Raw genomic sequence first — 18,867 nt, 5'->3', positions numbered from 1 at the left:
TTATGCAAAGCTTTAGGGTTATTTTATATATTGTGTTTTCTGTTTGCAGTTCTTACTTCAACGGGAAATATATATTTTATTATAAAGAAATGTCAGCAGGTAGTTTACTGTGACTGATTTACTATAGCGTCATCTATTTGTTTTGAGTTATTAAGACTTATTTATCCCATTGTTATTTTGTCGAATATGTTTGTAAGTAATGTTTTAAAATGATGGCCTTCCCTAATGATCAAAAAAAAAACAAAAAAAAAAAACACTGATCAAGACAGTGATACGAAAATCAATTACTGCTAAAAGTACTGACAAAAAAACCCCAACAACATTCGTTTGAAGCATCGTGTTAATATTAAAGAGAAATAAATGTGAGCTACTAAAGTATTCAAAAAGTGGCCCCTGTTTATTTTTACATTTGTGTCCAGTCCAAGCAATTTTTATGTGCAGTTGCACGTTCCGTTTGAATCCACTGGGCGCTGAGCCAGCCACATTTAATCAATATTCTATATTCTATAATTCAATATTATCACAAGTCAGAAAAAAAAGTTTCAATTTCATGCAATAAAGCTTGAATAAATAAAACCATAATTATTAGATTGACCGTGGAGGGAGGCGGGTAGAACTGCAAAGGTGCTGCTGCGTTCCATTCAATGCGGAGCTCGGAAAAACCCGAGCTTCCTACATCGGGAAGGCCCAGGGTTATGTCGGAATTCCAAATCGGAATTTCGGGCCGGGCGGCTCGGTCCGGCGCGCGACGACGGCTCCTGGCGTCACAACGCAACGGCGTCGTCACAACCCAACGTCGACGTCACAGCATCACGCGGCTAGATGGATTTAGGGAAGGGCAGCGGAACGGTGGCTCCAGTTGTTTTTCCTCACAGATACGACCAGATGTTGGGTGTGATGGGGCATCGTGCGAAAGAGGAAAGCACACGCAACATATAAACGGAGGCCTGGTGAATGGGTTTACGTGCATATATGGGTTATAATATTAATATTATTAGTCGACGTCGCCAACAAGAAAGGAGGGTCTAGAGAGGGTCAGATTTAAAGACGTATATCATGAGTTTACCGAGCGGAGTGTGTCGCGCCAGTCCACACTCCGAGGCAGAAGGGGGCGGTAGTGCGCGGGACGCCGCCCGCCGACCGCCGTTAAAGCACAAGGCGAAGAAGAACCACACGGCCGACGCGAAGATGGCGGACTCGGAGCTGCACGCCAGGTGAGCCGCGTTACCTTCTAAAGTCCTCACGGGTGCTCTTCTGGAACGGCCGCCGGTGCGAGGCGGCGTGTTCTTGTGTACCCGGCGTCGGAAGGCGCGGCCGCGCAACTTTTCAGCGAATGAAACTCGCGTCCGACAAGCTGTCTTCAAGTTAGCTTTTGAGCGGCAGGCTAGTTGAGCCTAGCATGTGGTCGCTCTCGGATTTGAATGTGGTTTCAGCGCGGTCAGCCGCCTGACAACAGCGGCGTGTCTCCGCTTCCAGTGGGGTTTGCATAGCGAGAGCTTTTGTCGCTTTGGCGGCGGATTCACCTGCGGGGACGTGATCAAATGCGTTTCACCCGAACGGCGAACGAGGAGACGTGACATTTCTTTGTGACGGAAAGGCGACCCGGGGGAGTCTGTAACGTTGTGGAAGTCGGTGAATATTAACGAAGAAATGGGGGAAAAATGGGCAATAAACAAAAAACAAGCCCAAATAAAATAGTGATACCATAATAACAATGAATAAAACTGTAATATGCAATAAACCTAAACGAAGTCTATATGCAATTAAGTTAAAAATCCGCAATTCTTTTCTTTATAATTGGCTAAAATACGAAATTGTGCACGTTTACATACACACAAATCTGTACATGTAGGGTTGTACCCGGGTGCTCAACAAAATGGTGTTAACAATATACTATAAACAGTTTTTGCAAAAATATGAGTGTTTAAACATTCCCCCGTCTGACTCGGGTCACCCAGGTCAAGCCAGCCAGAGAGTAGTCTCTGGTGTTTGGGGCCACGCTATAACACTGACAGTTGAAAGGGTTCACTCAGAATGAAGGATGCCTTTATCGATGAAGAGAACTCAGATGACAAAGTGCGATGACCTTAACGTAGCGTTACAGGGTCTTTGCGTCCCTTTTAAAAAGGCTGAAACTTTCTTAAATTGAAGTGGTCAAGTATGAGGCTATAGCCGTAATTAAATATTCTTAAATTTTGAGGGTTTGTATCGACAAACATTTTATCCGATTTTAATTTATCCAGTTATTCCTTTTTGTCAAAGTTAGTCAAGCTCTTCTGCATCAGAGTCAACATTTAAGATTTCATTAATGAAAGCTGAAGTCTACCACTGACTTTAATAATTGAGATGATTTGTCCATAAATCTGTATTTTTTTGGATATTTTTTTCTATTATTATTATTATGATTATTCTTATTGAAAATTTGAATGTGAGCTGCTATAACACTTCAATTTTACTCCAGGGATGAATTAAGTATGTGTCTGTGAGCCGAGTTTGCCTCGTCACCGGCTGTAGGCTTCCATTAAGATATCAACTAGATAAGAAGATTTGGAATGTAACTTTTATTAGTAATGCTGCAATACTGTAACTACTACTTATTGTAGACCAGCGTTTCCGTCATCCGCTAATTACCGTTTTTTGACCTGGAAAATCTGTTCAAGTCCAACATATTATAATCTCTCCGATCATAATGTCCGGTGAAAATAATTTCCTCTAAGCACAATAAAAATTTTTGCTGGGTGATAAAACGATAATGATAATCATCACAATATTTTTTTCCTCCATGTCAAAATAAAATAGACCCGATCGTTTTGATGCAGAAAAAAATTCTGCAGATCTGTTCATTTCCGCGTTCAGCGAGTTTCAACGGAGGCCAATCAGTTTTGACGATCTAAAGCTGACCTGTCACCTCTAACCAATCATGTTAGTCAACATAGAAATAAGCCCCCGCCTCCTCCCTAGTGGACAGCTTGCGCTTGTAAACGCACACACGCAGAGCTGGGACAGTGTGCAGTATCCAGAACTTGGAGGGGAAGATAAAAGATGATGTAATGTGACAACAAGGACACATACATCTATAGTTTGGCTGTTTTGGGGATATTTCAGTTCTGACCCAAAGCAGACGGTAAATATCCACTGTATAAAATATGTAGACAAGAAGTGCAACACCGCAAACTTATATTATTTAATTAGACTTACTTGCCATATTTATTTCATTTTTAAATTTTTATCACAATTGGATTTGTACGATGTTAATTAAAGCAGCTTCACTTGTTACTTTTTGATCACAAATGGAAATTAGTTGATTTCAAATCGCAACATGTGAAATATTTATTCATTTATTTTTGATAAGGTGTTGACTGACAGGACTTATTTAATTTTGAATATTCAATAAAAAATATAATAAATCGACATTCATGATTTCATTCTTTATAGAGCCTGCCTTTCAATTGTTTTTAATCTCAATAAACGCAGATAATATTTGAGCGGAATCTCTCCCATTTGTTCGGGACATTGAAATCTTCCAGGACACGTTGACCGGCACCAATTTTTCTTTCCCCCACAGAAACTCTGTTGTAGACTGCCAGCGGTGACTTGGCAATATTTGGCTCACTGGTCACTATTTAGCATAGTGCTACTTAATTTCAACTGTGTAGAAAGATGTTTACATAGATGTTATTTTTCTATCTTGTTCAATTTTTATCTCTTGACTGCACTGTTTTTGTTGCTGATGCCTGAATATCCCTCAGAGGATTAATTGAGTGTTATCTTATCATAATTAGCAAAGAAATACAAAAAGGCTGTTAATAAAAGTTTCTCAAAGCATTTCTCCTAATCAAGTCAATCTATCTTATAGGAGCAGTCGAGAACTATGGACAATTCTGCTGGGTAGATCAGCATTGCGAGAGCCGGTATGTGTTGCACGCAATTCAGGGGCCATTTCAAGTAAAACATTGTATACATTTAATGCACGCTAACATGAATTGGAGCTTTAAATGTGGGAGCCTCGATAAGTCAACTGACACTGTTTCTGCTTCTTCGATGACAAAGGATCAGATAGAGGCAGAGCTGGACAGGCACTGGGAGAGGCTACATCAAGGACTTTGTTACTATAAACCCTCAAGGTATAGTTCTATTTTTGTAATGCTAACATGAAATATGCTGCTAGTGATGTTGCAATGAGTTAATTGGCCTTTTTCCTTTTATTAAAGCTCGTCATCTGCTGCAAAACTTAAGGCTAACAAGGACGTTGCCCAACCATTGAAGGATTTTGGGCTGAGGATAAGCAAATTATTGGTGAGAAATTACAGTATTTGAATTTTATTAAGAATTCGCCAACCTGTTGCATTGACTTGCTTCCCTTTTCATCTGGTTGATATGTTATACGTTTTTTTCAGGGCCTTGATGAGCAGCAAAGTGTTCAGATTTTACAGAGCTACTTACAGGAGGACTACAGAGGAACCCGTAATTCCTTAAAGGTGCACTCACCTCATAATGTAGCTTTGTGGGATTCATAGGATGGCATGCACAATGACATGTTTACTAAAGGCTATATAAAATGAAGGGTTTAGGAAAAATATACTAACAATATACTTGATGCTTTGCTCTACAGACTGTTCTCCAGGATGAAAGGCAGAGCCAAGCACTGCTGCTGAAGGTCAGTAAATGCTTGAAGTTAACACTAGTGTGTTAATATGCATGACCCTGACTAAAATTTACCTTCATTCGATCAATTATAAATATTCTTGCGTCTCTACTCACAGATCGCTGACTTTTACTACGAGGAACGGGTGTGTCTTCTCAAATGCGTCCTCCTTCTACTAACATACTTTCAAGATGAGCGGCATCCCTACAGGGTAAGAGGCTGCTGGAAGGATTTAAATCCAATGTTGTGGAAGACAGCAAAAATGGTGTGGGTTTTGATGTTGTTTTTCCTCCCCCTCTGTAGCTGAATGTTGTATTTCTGTTTGCAGGCTGAATATGCGAGCTGTGTCAATCGACTGGAAAAAGATCTTGTGAGCAACTACCAGTCACAGTTTGAGAACTTGTTCAAAGCAGAGGCTCCAACATGGGAAACCCATGGAAACCTTATGGTGAGAATTAAGTACCTGGCCACATACACTGAAGTTTAAGGTCCAGGATAAACAAAAAAATTATAACAAAAAAATTTATAGATTAAACAATATCATTTTGGTATCTAAAATGAGCTTCTTTGATTTTCTTCCCTCAGACGGAAAGGCAAATATCACGTTGGTTCCGCCAATGTCTGAGAGAGCAGTCTTTGCTTCTGGAGATTGTGTTTCTTTACTATGCTTACTTTGAGATGGGTCCCACGGACTTGTTGCGCTTCACGAAAATGTTCAAAGAACAGGGCTTTGGCTTGCGGCAGACCAACAGACACCTCGTGGACAAGAGCATGGATACCCTGGTTGATCGTATTGGGTAAGAGAAATAAAGGCTGCATGTGGTTAGAGCGGACATAATAGCCTCATTGCAATTATTTGTTAAATTATTCTGTAAAATGAGTAGATTCCACAGCCATATGTTTCTATCCAAATGGATGTATTGCCTAACAATTCAAAATAGGAATGCATATATTGATAAATCTTGATGCATCTTTTTAAACTGATGAATGAAGAATTGACAGCCAAAGTCCTGGCATGTTGTTCTTCCCTGCAGATACTTAAGTTCTTTGATCCTTGTTGAGGGGATGGACATAGACTTCCTTCATAAGTGTGCCCTGGAAGACTGCACGGATCAGCACCAGTTCTGCAACACCCCTGACATCAGCAAGGTAAGACTTACCATTAGCACATTGCAATTATTTTCATTTCTCAGTTTCTTAACTTCAGCTAACTGACAAACGTACCCCTAAACACCCGACCTGGACGCCACGACTGACATTCCTTCTCTCACACGTTCACATCAACCTTCTCGTTCAGGAGATGGATCAGTTGCTGTTGACATTTGGAGACATCCCCCATCATGGCCCCGTGTTGCTGGCATGGGTTCTGCTTCGACACACATTCAAACCGGACGGGTCCAGCCCGATCGTCAGGAGGATAGGCAACACCTCCCTGCAGCTGGGGGTCTTCAAGTACCTCTCGACCATGTTACAGGGCATTGGAGCCTCGGGGAACAATGTAAGAGAGCACGCATGCCTATGAAATATTAACCTATTGAGGATTGTTTTGTGCAAATCTCAATTGTTCTATTAAGGGAAATTAAGGCGAAACATGTGTTTTCAAAATCCCAATTGAAATGGGTGCCATGCATGTGGAGCAAATTGTGGTTGGAATGTTACGAAAAGCCCATATAATAAGGTCTGTCATGTCAGACGTGCGAAACCGTGAGCGTGATCTGTTGTTGTGTCTTTACCTGATTGGTGCCATCTCCCCCCCCGCAGTGCACAGCGAGCACAGCAAAGATGTGCGTCTATGGGCTCCTCTCATTTGTGATCACTTCCTTTGAAGAAGAGACTCTTGGCAGTCAACAGGTACAAAGAAAGATTCCACACGCTTCTGTTTATCCGTCTGTCACAAACTAATGCTTTGATCCCAAATTGGTTCAAAAGGACCTGATTGACGCTGCCTGTGAGGTCCTGTCTGCTCAGAGTCTGGCGGAGCTCTTTTGGGAAATGGTGAGCACACAAATTAAAAACTAGCAAATATGTAAATAACAAACATTCTGGGTTACTCATGTCTGTGGTATCACTTCATTTCAACGCAGAGGCCCAACATGGGTTTAGGAATGATTCTGGACAGTGCTGTAGGGATGTTCCCTCACAAGACAGGACCACTTTTACAGCTTCTCACGGCACTGCTCTCTAACAAGTCAACTGTGAAGAAGGTATTTTAACACAGAATACAGAGGCATCAGCATACACACACACACACGTCGCTGTTGCCTGAAGCATTTTTGTTTTAATTTTATTTTTGCATATCTAGGTATATACTTTCCTGGATAAGATGTCCTTCTACACTGAAGTCTACAAACATAAGCCCAATGACATCATCTCCAAAGATGATGAGACACTGTGGAGGAGGCAGGCGCCAAAGCTCCTCTACCCTCTTGGTCAGTACTTGGGAGGTTTTACTGCGTTCACATTCACTAATAATGTTTCATTTGGTAAGCATCTGCTACAGACGGTTTCCGTAGCACGTGATTCGCTATCAGATTATTTCTTATGTGTCAATGTTGTCAGGCCTAGGACAGACGAACCTGCGGATGTCCCAAGGAGTGCTTGGCCAGGTGGTGATGGGGGGAGAGCAGGGCTACGTGGTGCGGTGGGACTACTCCTACAGTTCCTGGACGCTGTTCACCTGTGAGGTGGAGATGTTACTCCATGTGGTTTCCACTGCAGGTGAATGTATTTTTTTTTCTTTACACAAATAGATTATAAATTGTCTAAATTGAGATTTCTAATGCACGTATATTTTTCTCTTTGGCAGATGTGATAGCTCACTGTGAGCGAGTGAAGCCCATCCTTGACCTGGTCCATAAGATCATCAGTACTGACTGGACTGTGTCCGATTGCCTGTTGCCTCTCACGTCACGCATCTACATGTTGCTGCAGAGGTAATGTGCTTTCCGCTCCATGTTGCAGCATTGTCTTAGATAAGTCATTTAAAATCGTAAAGCATTTCCCTCTTTCCTCCATTTTGAGACGTAATTCTTTTTTCTTTTCTTTTTTTTTTTAAAATCTGTGATCCTCAGGTTAACATCAGTCATTAACCCTCCAGTGGATGTAATCGCTTCCTGCGTGAACTGCCTTATTGTGTTGGCTGCAAGGATGCCTGGGAAGGTGAAAACAATATGTAGATACTCCTATGTTTTTAATTTACGCCGCATTCACATGGATTACGGTAGCCGAGACATGTCATGTAAGTGGACGAGAGCATGGCGGCAGGCCGGCAGAGAACACCGGTAACGGTGTGCGGCGTTTGCTGTCAAAGTTAAAACATTTCAACTCTTTGTTGTCCTCCAACGGAATTACAGCCGGATGTTACGTAGCTGCCTTACAGACATGGAGAAAGTGAAAGCTGACTACTGTGCAAATCTGCTGCGGCTGCCAGAGTTTTGCGTTGCAGTGACGGACCCGGTAGAGGCTGCTTCCTCTGGAATATTGTATTTAAATGGCTTAAATAAATATCGTGGATTGATATATAAAAAAAATAATTGTATTAATTGTATGGAGGCTGTTTGGCACCTGTAGTGAGGAAGCAGATGGAGGATTTGGACACGGTGGTTCAGTGTGACATGGTTGTTCCAGTGATAAAGTTACAGCTCCAGGTTATTACTTGTATAATGATATTGATTAAATATGAATAATTAATAATAAAAAAGAAGGGCTTCTATTGCCAGTGGAAACCAGGTGATCACTACCAGGAAACAGATCTCTAAAGATGGCGCTCTCTCTCAAAGCCGCATAACAATATCCATAGTGCAAAATAATCTATTGTCAAATGTGCTCACGGTGAATACGATGCTTTATAGCCAGCTTCTGTGAAGTTAACCAACTGCATATACTGCAGAGTTAATTTAAGGAGTTGTTTAAGTCCTAGACTTAAATAACAGATACAAAATAATTTCCTTTGATATATTTTATTGCAGTCTTTGTACATCACCATAGCAACATACAGTCACACTTGTTTCGTTCTTACGTCATACCCCCCCCTGTGCCGTTCAGAAAGTGCCATCATTCCGTTCCTGTCTGTCGTGTTCCATGTGAATGTAGCATTAGGCTTTAAATCTGCGTTCTTCTGTTTACTCAAACCTCTGTGCCCCCCCCTCCAGGTTTGGTCCAGTCTTCATCACACAGGCTTCCTCCCTTTTGCCTCCAGCCCTTTGACCAACATGGCTCAGTCAATCAGGTGCGGTGGGTGTTTATGCACTTGGGGGATCTGTGGCATTAACATTTATTTTATCAGCTTTACTGATGCAAACAAATGGATGTAGAATCCCCTTTCATTCTGCATCTGCACTTTGCAGTTAAATACATTTTTCCTATTTTTAGATGATCAGTTGTGCCTCAGTCCCCCTCCCCATGTTGACGCATTTCGCAAGTTTCAACTGCACTAATGTGTGCACTAAGTGGCAACTAACGCATATCCTGTCTCCATCTGTTGTTCGTCAAATGTTCTTAAACATGGGAGGTATTGTCTGACAAATCTGGTAGTACCCTTTTGTTTAATAAGAAGCTATTATTGGTAAATGGTGTGTGCAAATAAAATGTTTTATTTAAGTATAATATATAACTGTTCAAGTGCTGCAGCTTTATGTGGTGTAAAAAATTTATACTAAACAAATATTATGATTTTCTCCAGCGCTGAGGGCATGAAGGCAGGTAACTATGGTAACCTGCTGGTCCAGATTGAGCAGCCCAGGGGGGAATACGCAGTGACGATTGCCTTCCTCCGCCTCATCACCACCCTGGTCAAGGTAACTTATCGCCAATAAAGCTGCATTTAGCAAAATTCAGGAAAATGACGATTAATGTAAACAAACTCTTGACTTTTGCCATGCGTTCTCTTCCAAAAGTAATTCATCTAACTACAGTAATCAAGAAATAACTCAAAGTGCAGGGTCGCTGAGAATGAATTATTTCCGTCATAATAGTAGTCGTTAATATGTCTTCTTTTTAATTTTAATTTTTTATGTGTATTTTAGGGCCAGCTTGGCAGCACTCAAAACAAGGGCCTGATCCCCTGTGTCCTGCTAGTTTTGAAAGAAATGCTGCCCACGTACCACAAGTGGCGCTACAACACCTATGGAGTGAGGGAAAGGATCGGTAAGGCAATGTGCATACAGCATCAAAATGACATGTTTTCGTCACTTCGCCAAAGGTGAGTAAATGCTGATTGAATCACTGTTTTGCATCAGGCTGCCTGATTTTGGAACTGGTTCATGCAATTCTCAATCTGAGCCCTGAGGGAGAGGATGCAGGCAGGTAAATGAAGCCTTTTTTTCTCCTTTTGGAAGTGGGTGTATTGTTACAATGAGGAAGAATAATCTTTTACAGCACTTCTTATAACCTGTTTTGATGAACTTTCTTTTGTGTTGGGATGCCATCCGTCTATCTTTTAATTTAATTGTACTTATTTGTATTTAATGATTTGTCATTTGCATTTATTTGTATTACCTGTTACTACTTAAATTCCTTGATTTAATTCCTGTTTTGCAAACATTTCTACTTCCTTGTTTTATTTCCCTGAGTAATAAGCTTTCTGTGTTCATCAAAACACTTTGTAAACATGATATTTTCTCATATTTCTCTCTGCTGCAGCACTCCCACCTTGCAGTCACTGTGTATCTACAGCCTGGCCAACACTGAGGCAGGCCAGGCAGTTGTCAATATCATGGGAGTCGGAGTGGACACCATAGATATGGTTCTTGCTGCGCAGCCCAGCAGGTGAGTCCAAATCATGCATCAAAGGCATTGCATTGTGACTTTATGCCTCGCCACTTCACCTTCATTTTCAGAATTTTAAATGTATTGACAATTTTGAACTGTGACAGCTGAACACCTTGTTTATACTGTACATACAACTGTCTAACACGAACTGATCACAGCTGCTTTTTTTTTTTTTTTTTCCTCTGTCTCTCTCTCATTCTAATGTTCTCTAGTTGTGGCTCTGAGGGCCCAGGACAGATTTTGATCCAGACAGTGAAACTGGCCTTCTCTGTCACTAACAATGTAATCCGTCTGAAGCCCCCTTCCGATGTTATATCGCCCCTCGAGCAGGCCCTGACACAGCATGGTGGTCATGGTAACAATCTAATAGCTGTTCTGGCAAAATACATCTACCACAAGCACGACCCGGCACTGCCTCGCCTGGCCATCCAGCTGCTCAAGCGGCTCGCCACAGTAAGACAGCTGCACCTTGAGCTCTGCCGCCGCTTTTAGCTCTCAAAGCTCTGTATCGGTGTAAGGAAAAAAAAAATGGCTGACTGAAGTTGCGACTTTTCTCTCCAGGTGGCTCCCATGTCAGTGTACGCCTGTCTGGGCAGCGACGCTGCGGCCATTCGAGATGCGTTCCTCACTCGGCTGCAGAGCAGGACAGAAGACATGAGGATCAAGGTCATGATCCTGGAATTCCTCACTGTCGCAGTGGAAACGCAGCCCGGCCTCATTGAGCTCTTCCTCAACCTGGAGGTGAAAGAGGGCACTGAGGGGTCAAAGGTATAAACTTTTTATTTGCTTTTTTGTTGTTGTTTTCAAGGGAAATAATTCACAACATTATGCACATCAGCCTAGACCATATATGGCTTTTCATCAGTAATCCAAAGCTATGTTAATGTTCTTCTAAAATTTGTAGTTGGGTCTTGGTACAAAAGAATAGGGGGTAAATAAAACTTTCCAAGTTAATTTTCTATTTTAGGCTGTCACACAAATAGTGGGATTGTCATTAAAACATTTGTTTCTGAGTTGTATACATTTCTTTTGACAAAAACATTCCCAAAAACAAACATGCACCAAACTTTGCAGAATGAGATGATATTCTTTTTTTTCTTTTTATTTAAATAGAAAGCTAACTTGTGCAATAGATGATATTGAAAACTTTTGCGCAATGCCATCCTTTTTGACACAAGCTGTCAATAACGTATTGTTGTGGACTCTGGAAAAACATTAAAATATAAGAAATGTAGGAGGTGGCTTTTAATGCTCTCTTGTGTTTCTCTGAAGGGTACATAGTCAGTAGATAGTTGTTGTTTGTTTTTTAAACATGTTTGTGTTGTTGCTGTTGTTAAGCAGGAGTTTCTGCTGGGGGAGTGGAGCTGCCTGCAGGTGGTGCTGGACCTGATCGACTCCAAGCAGCAGGGGAAGTTCTGGTGTCCTCCCCTGCTGCACCAGGCGGCGCTGGCCTTCCTGCTCGCGCTGTGGCAGGATCGCAGAGACAGCGCCATCTCTGTGCTTCGCACCAAGTAAACACTGTTTTGGTCCATGTCGTCGTTCAAACATTTTGTATTTATTTAACTCTCAGCGGCGTCGGACGTTTGAGTTAAGACGTGTCTGTCTCTTCCGCAGAGAGAGGTTTTGGGAAAACTTGACAACCCCCCTCTTTGGGACCCTCCCTCCCCCTTCGGACACGACGGAGGTAATACTGTCACTTGAGCCTTGAAGCAGAAGACCCTTTCTCATACAGCATCACGCCATGGCTAACGTATTGATGTTACTCCCTGCCCACACAGCCTTGTGTCCTGGAGACCTGTGCTTTTGTCATGAAAATCATCGGCCTTGAGATCTACTATGTCGTCAGGTCATTTAACATCTTTTATCTTTTTATGTCCGTTCAAAGTCATGAGCTATTGTGTGTGTTGAGGCACTTAATTGTAAAATGTGTTTACAGGAAACTGAGCAACAATGCCAAATTTGTATTTAAATGTTTCTTGTGGTTGGAGCAGCAATTTAAGGGCAACCAAACACTATATATTAATATTTGAATAAATAATAATAAATAAAATATACACATTTTACCGGGTTGCACTTTGTATCGCCCAATGTCTGATGTCTGTCTATGTCTAACATGTGCTGTGTATTTGTTATTTGTTGTTATTGGAGGTAGGCTGTGTGGCACATATACTGTATATGTGTAATTGTATATATCTTAACCTTCCAAAGCTGAAGATGAGCTGCAGCTGAATTTTGTACAATACATCCCTGATTAATTAAAATAAAAACAAACTCTGTTACAGCGGGTCTCTGGAGCAGTCGCTCAAGGACGCACTTCAGAAAGTGTCCAGCGGGCGGCGCTACGAGTACTGGTCCCAGTACGTCAAGTCGCTGGTGTGCCACATCTCCGAGACGGAGGAGGACGGCGTGCGGTCCTTCTCGGAGACTCAGATGCTCATCTCCGCCTGGCGCATGATGCTGATCCTCTCCACCGGCCACGTATGTCACCACAAGCCCAAATCTCCCCAGAGCCTCCTGCTGCTGTAGCTGTGGGAGGCCTGCACCACCTCAGAGAAACCTCTCTCCATGCAGCATATCTCATGGGCATATTTTCCTGTTTTGTTTTTTTTCCCCCACATCATACTACTGCGTTCAAATGCCTTTCTCTGCCTTTATTGTTGCTCAACTAAGAACCGGATACATTCATGTGTTAAAGAAGGCCCTGTGCTAATTAATGCAAATGTTTTGTTTTTTTTTGTTTTGTTTTTTCCAGTCGGATGTCATGCACCTAACGGAGGACTCTGTGAAGCTCAAGCTCTTCATGGACGTCCTGGACGGAGCCAAAGCTGCTGTGAGTCGGCAGCTTTCAGTTCTTCTACAAACTGTTGGGCCACTCGATTCTCGATTTAACGAAATCTCATCCTTCCAGTCTATTCACACTTGTACTGAATTGCTGACTGTTTTATTCGCTTCCAGTTGATGGTGCCTATGTCTGTTCCCTGTTTACGTCTTGGTTCCATGATGGCCACCCTGCTCCTCATTCTCCTCAAACAATGGAGAAGGTAAAAATATATGTGCAAGCATTAGCTTGTTTGAACAGTGAATACTGGTCTTTTTCACATTTTCAAGAGGTACTGCACGCTAGAACTAATAATATAACACTTTCTCTCATGAAATGCATAAATCCTGGTCACAATATCAGCCTTTCTTTTGCACTAATTGTGATCAGCGCCAGCTACGGGTTGAAATCAGCACAAAGCGTCGATGCTGGTGGAGATTAGTACTTTCAGTGGCTCTCTACATCACCAGTTAAAACCTCCTCCTCCCCCCCCCCCCCCCCCCCCCCCCCCCCCCCCCGGGCTGCTCTCCAGTGTGGTGGCCACAGCACCGGACATCCTGTCCCCGCTGGCGCTGATCCTGGAGAGCGTCCTGCAGGCGGACCAGCAGGTGATGGAGAGGACCAAGGCCAAGATCTTCTCTGCCTTCATCTCTGTTCTGCAGATCCAGGGACTGAACGGTGGGAGGCCTGGCTGCCTGGAGGGTTTTTATTACACTCAATGCCTCCCAGTTTCTATATACATATGTGTGTGTGTGTGTGTGTCCCGGAATGCTGTTTGCGTCACCAGGCCGAGAGATTTCCCAGCTGCCCCAGCTGCTGCTCTGTGTGTGTGAGACGGTGAAGGACGAGGCGCTGGCCCTGATCGACAGCACCCACCACATGAGCCGCCTCCCGGACGTGACGGAGGACAAGGACAGCATGGAGACGGACGCGCCCCGCAGCCTCCAGAAGGACCAGAGGGATGGGGTGAGCGCAAGAGCGAGGCGCCGTTGGTGTCCACGCCGCGAGAGAAAGTGGACACTGAGTGAGTTGTAAGTGGTTCTGAGTGTTGTCCGCCTCCCCCGTTCCCCAGGTGTGCGTGCTGGCGTTGCACCTGGCCAAGGAGCTGTGCCGGGTGGATGAGGATGGGGAGCACTGGATCGCCGTGATGAGGAAGGTGCCGGTGCTGCCCTCCGTCCTCAGCGCTCTGGAGCTGAGTCTGCGCAACAAACAGAACCTGTTCTTCACGGAGGCCGCGCTGCACCTGCTGCTCACGCTGGCGCGCACCCCGCAGGTCAGACCCCCCCCCCCGGGCGGCCTGTGAACCCAGCCCCGCAGACGCACGACGTCGGGGCTGCCCGGTGCTGACTCTTTCCTTTTTCGCCTCCAGGGAGCTGCGGCGGTGGGCGGAGCCGGAGTCATCCAGAGCATCTGTCTCCCTCTGCTCAGTGTCTACGAAGTGCCTTCAAACGGAGCCTCGCAGGTGAGGGATGCACCGCCATGAAGATGTTTGACCACTGGGGTTGTGGGGAATTTCTTTAGTGTGTGTGTGTCTGATTATCATTTATTTTTAGGGGGGCATGGAGAATATCCAAATAATGTCCATATATAATATATGGACATTATTTTTAAGTTATTATTATCACCCTTATTAGTATTTATATGGACAATAATAACCATGTCCGATTCACCCATATAAAAAATATATTTATGATTGTTATTTCTAACTCCTCCTTGAACGTTGCATGGACGTCCGTGTGCGTATTTGTAACCTGGCGGCTCCCTGTCTTGGAGCAGAGTTTCTCTCGTAAGCCGCAGGACTCCCCCTGCTGGCCGGGGGTGTACCGCCTCTGCCTGTCGCTGATGGAGAGTCTGCTCAAAACGCTGCGCTACAACTTCATCAACGAGGCTCTGGACTTTGTGGGCGTTCACCAGGAGCGCATTCTGCAGGTGGGGCTGTGACGTCAGGGCTTTGTTTAAAATAAATGATTGGGGGGGGGGGGGGGAGCACAATCTGAAGGAAGCCCATGTTTTGGTTCTTCAGTTCTGTCATCGTGGCTTAAATATGACACTCATACTCAATGTTATTTATTTACGCTGTTATTAATACTGTAAACCCGCCTTGAAAAACACCTCAGAAATTTCTGACCTCATTTTTGTCGGTGTTAGGTGTCGCCCTTTGTCCACAAGGGGGAGCTGTTAAATAAGTACATTTCTGCTGCACTGATCAGCCATCAAACAAATACTGTTTACGGGAAATGATCACTAAGAGCTGTGACGACAGGAACACCATTTCATTCAATTATTATAATTTTTGTTCTTTCCGTAGTTTTTATTTATATTTAATGTGTCGTCCCCCCCCCCCCCCGTAGTGTTTGAATGCGGTGCGCACCGTGCAGAGCCTGGTGTGTCTGGACGAGGCGGACCACACCGTGGGCTTCCTGCTGCAGCTCTCCAGCTTCTCCAAGGAGTGGCAGTTCCACCTCCCCAAGCTCCTCCACGACGTGCAGGTGGGGCAGGACCGCGCCCGGCCCGTCAGGCTGCCGATCTGAACGGGTTTGATGACCGTTAACCCTTCTGTTCCTCTGTCCCGCGCAGGTGAACCTGTGCTACCTGTGTCAGACGTGCACGTATCTCCTCCACAGCAAGAAGATGCTTCACCACTACCTCCAGGTCTGAGTCCACAAAGCATTAGCGAGCACTCATCCAGTACTGGGTTGCATTTCCCTTTATCCAGGCTGATTGTCCTACAAATAAGTGGTTTTTGTTCACTTTATGCCTCCATAAGGATACACTGGTGTAATAATACTCATTCACTTTCTGACAGAGATGTTTATTGGAATCGAACATTTTTACATAGAAATTTGGGTATAGATAGTTTATCAATGAATTGCATCAACTTCACGCTATATTTCTACAATGACTGAATATTCCCCATAAATTTAGACGGAAATGATGTGGGATGTAATCATTTTAGAACAGCTCAAACATTTGTAATCGGGCGATCATGTGACAGCCGCGTCATCTCCGCCCGCGTCTTGACGTTTCGAGAAGCTGCACACGGGATCCAGCCCGCACCTGATTTTCCCCTCCGTGTTTCCCCCCCCCAGGCCAAGAACGGAGAGGCCCTGCCCCCCGGGCCGCTGGCCAGGGCGTCCGGCCACGCCCAGACTCCCTCCAAGGAGGCGGCGAGCGGCGGGGAGAGGGAGGAGGCGGAGCAGAAGGCGCTGCTGGCCGTGCAGTGCAGCCTCCTGAAGATCCTCAGCAAGACCCTGGCCACGCTGCAGCACTTCACCCCGGACTGCTGCCAGATCTTACTGGACCAGGTCAGCGTCCTCGCACCGACGAGCGTGTAGTGATTATGACCCGTATCTAATTCAAGCTCTTTTACCTGCTGTAAGGGCCATGCTCTTCATTGTGCACTCACACCTTTTGGTGAATGTTGTTTACCACATTGACATTCATAATTAAGTAAAATTATATAAGTACTTGTACTATTGAAAGTACTTTTAACGTGTGTGTTTCCATTTTACAAGGATATGGACCTAATGAATTATTGATGAGCAGTCTGAGAGAGAAAGTGACTTATGTGTAGTTATAGATATGCATAACTGACACGCTGATCTACTTCCTTGCCAGTGTATGGATTTGGCAGAATATCGGACGCTGTTTGTCCTCAGCTTCACCACGCCTGCCTTCGACCCCGACGTGGCTCCCTCCTTTGGGACGCTGCTCGCCACCATCAACGTGTCGCTGGGCATGCTGGGCGAGGTAGGGTGAAGGGCCTGGGGTGGTGACGTGGTCTCGGCCTCCCCCCTCAGGACGTGACCAGCGTGTGTTGTGTTGTCGTGTGCTCCGTTCAGATGGAGAAGAAGAAGGAGCCGGCCTCACTCAGCATAGCTTCATTAGCCTCCTCCGATGAGATCCAGGCGTTGAAGTAAGTATGTTTATCGGGGCTGCCCGTGGATTTATTAAAAAATAAAAATAAAATTGCTTTCTTTCTTCTGAAGACTGAAGCTTGTAATATTCATATGATATTCAAATGTGAAATCACTGAATTGATGTAGAATTATCAACAGATGTCCAATAAAACCATCAAAATGGACTCGTCAGCTGCACCTAAATAATAATAATAAGCCAGGCTTGTTTATGATCATTACATTAAGATATCAGTTTAGAAGGCGATCATTTCTTATATACACTATTGTGGAAACCTCCTTGCATCCTCCTCCTGGCAGGAGCCTGCACTAACACACAACGTAGTCACGCCAGAAGCTGATGTGTGAAATATAAACACTAAGCTCACCAAACTAAAATGAGAAGTGTTTAGATAGAAGTGAAACCAAAGATTCACTTACCCAGTGAAAGTTGAAATTTCAGTCTCAAGTCTGCTGATTAAGCACGTCCTAGATGGAATAGAGGAGTTGTCAAATGACCACCTCGTCTGCTGGGGCCCAAGGGCGTTAATTTTTTTAAACGTGTTAAATATTTCAAATTAATTACAAAATTACTGTCCCAATTTTTGTGATAGACTGATGTATGTGGTTTTTTTTTTTCCAGTTAAACGAGTAACCATTAAAGGTGAAGGTTTGATTGTTGTATATAAATCCACTTGATATTAAATTGAAGTTCCTTAATGTGAAGCGGGTTAAGAATCCCAGCTCTACAGATTTTATCTGAACGGTTCTTTAAACTCCTTCAGGTCCTTGCTGATGTTCACGATGGAGAACTGTTTCTACGTGCTGATCTCCCAGGCGGTTCGATGCCTGAAGGACACTTCCATCCACCACCGAGACAAGCAGAGGCTCAAACAGGAGCTGAGCTCAGAGCTGGTGAGAGCGTCATTCCCGTGATTCCAGGTTTGATCCCGTTTCTTACCGGAGTCGCCGCCGCCTCCTCCTCATCCGGCGCTTCATGTTTTCCAGAGCACCCTCCTCTCCAGCTTGTGCCGCCACTTCCGCCGGGGCTCCCCGTCCTCCCCGGCCAGCGGCCTCCTCCCCTCTGCCCAGACCAAACCCCTGACGCCGGGCTCCAAAGGCAGCCATGAAGGACAGGAGCCCTTCGTCCAGTTTGTCCAGGCCTTCGTCAGACTGGTGCAGAGATAAGACGGCGGCCCCAAAAACCCTTTTGTTTCCAGTTTAAATGGAGTCATTCGATGCACGTGTCTGGTATGCAACCTGGTTCTGTTTTCAAAGCCCTTTTTACCTCTGATAGTGCAAGTATACTCTGGTTGGAAAAGGGAGCGTCTTCTTGGAACGACTTCAAGACTCTTTAAGGTATTGAAATATTTTTGCCAAATTCATGCTCCCTAAATACTAGTAAGTCGACGATCTGGATTTGACCGTCACCGCGGCTCCTGTTGTGTGACGCAGAAAACAGTTTGAACAGGATGTTGATCACCGCTTCCCGACCTAGTTTTATAGGTCCCAGACGTTGAGCGCGTGCTCCCTTATTACAGAACAAAAACATTTATCTTTCTAAAGTGTCGACATTTCCAGATGAAGAAAGCATACCAGTTATTTTGTTGCCCAGTGCTATTTTATTTACTTGACTTTCCGTGGCATTAAGAGATACTTGTTGATCTCTGCCAATTTGACTCTGTATACATTTCAACACAAAAGCCAAGATTGTTACTATTCTTTTTGATAATAAAGGG

General features: G+C 44.2%; 1 protein-coding gene across 1 annotated transcript; it reads left to right on the top strand.

The window, feature by feature from the left end:
• Positions 1 to 1,056: 1,056 nt before the first annotated feature.
• nup188 (nucleoporin 188) lies at positions 1,057 to 18,814 on the top strand (the record flags this gene model as incomplete). The annotated part of the gene is made up of 43 exons (XM_080017605.1): positions 1,057 to 1,214; positions 3,857 to 3,911; positions 4,051 to 4,124; positions 4,212 to 4,296; positions 4,398 to 4,478; positions 4,613 to 4,657; positions 4,764 to 4,856; positions 4,974 to 5,093; positions 5,231 to 5,442; positions 5,680 to 5,794; positions 5,943 to 6,143; positions 6,407 to 6,496; positions 6,575 to 6,640; positions 6,730 to 6,849; positions 6,948 to 7,074; positions 7,205 to 7,363; positions 7,452 to 7,578; positions 7,717 to 7,804; positions 8,797 to 8,873; positions 9,327 to 9,441; positions 9,670 to 9,790; positions 9,883 to 9,949; positions 10,286 to 10,411; positions 10,627 to 10,867; positions 10,976 to 11,182; positions 11,753 to 11,925; positions 12,029 to 12,098; positions 12,193 to 12,260; positions 12,697 to 12,892; positions 13,167 to 13,244; positions 13,370 to 13,455; positions 13,765 to 13,910; positions 14,020 to 14,198; positions 14,305 to 14,505; positions 14,602 to 14,694; positions 15,009 to 15,161; positions 15,584 to 15,721; positions 15,810 to 15,884; positions 16,322 to 16,537; positions 16,851 to 16,982; positions 17,075 to 17,148; positions 17,914 to 18,043; positions 18,137 to 18,814. The coding sequence occupies 43 exons, from the start codon at positions 1,057 to 1,059 to the stop codon at positions 18,314 to 18,316; spliced, it is 5,358 nt and encodes a 1,785-aa protein (XP_079873731.1). The 3' UTR covers positions 18,317 to 18,814.
• Positions 18,815 to 18,867: the final 53 nt, after the last annotated feature.

This window comes from Zeus faber, assembly GCF_960531495.2.
Source record: "Zeus faber genome assembly, chromosome: 17".
NCBI classification, from domain to species: Eukaryota; Metazoa; Chordata; class Actinopteri; order Zeiformes; family Zeidae; genus Zeus; species Zeus faber.
This window is presented reverse-complemented; position numbering and strand designations above follow the sequence as displayed.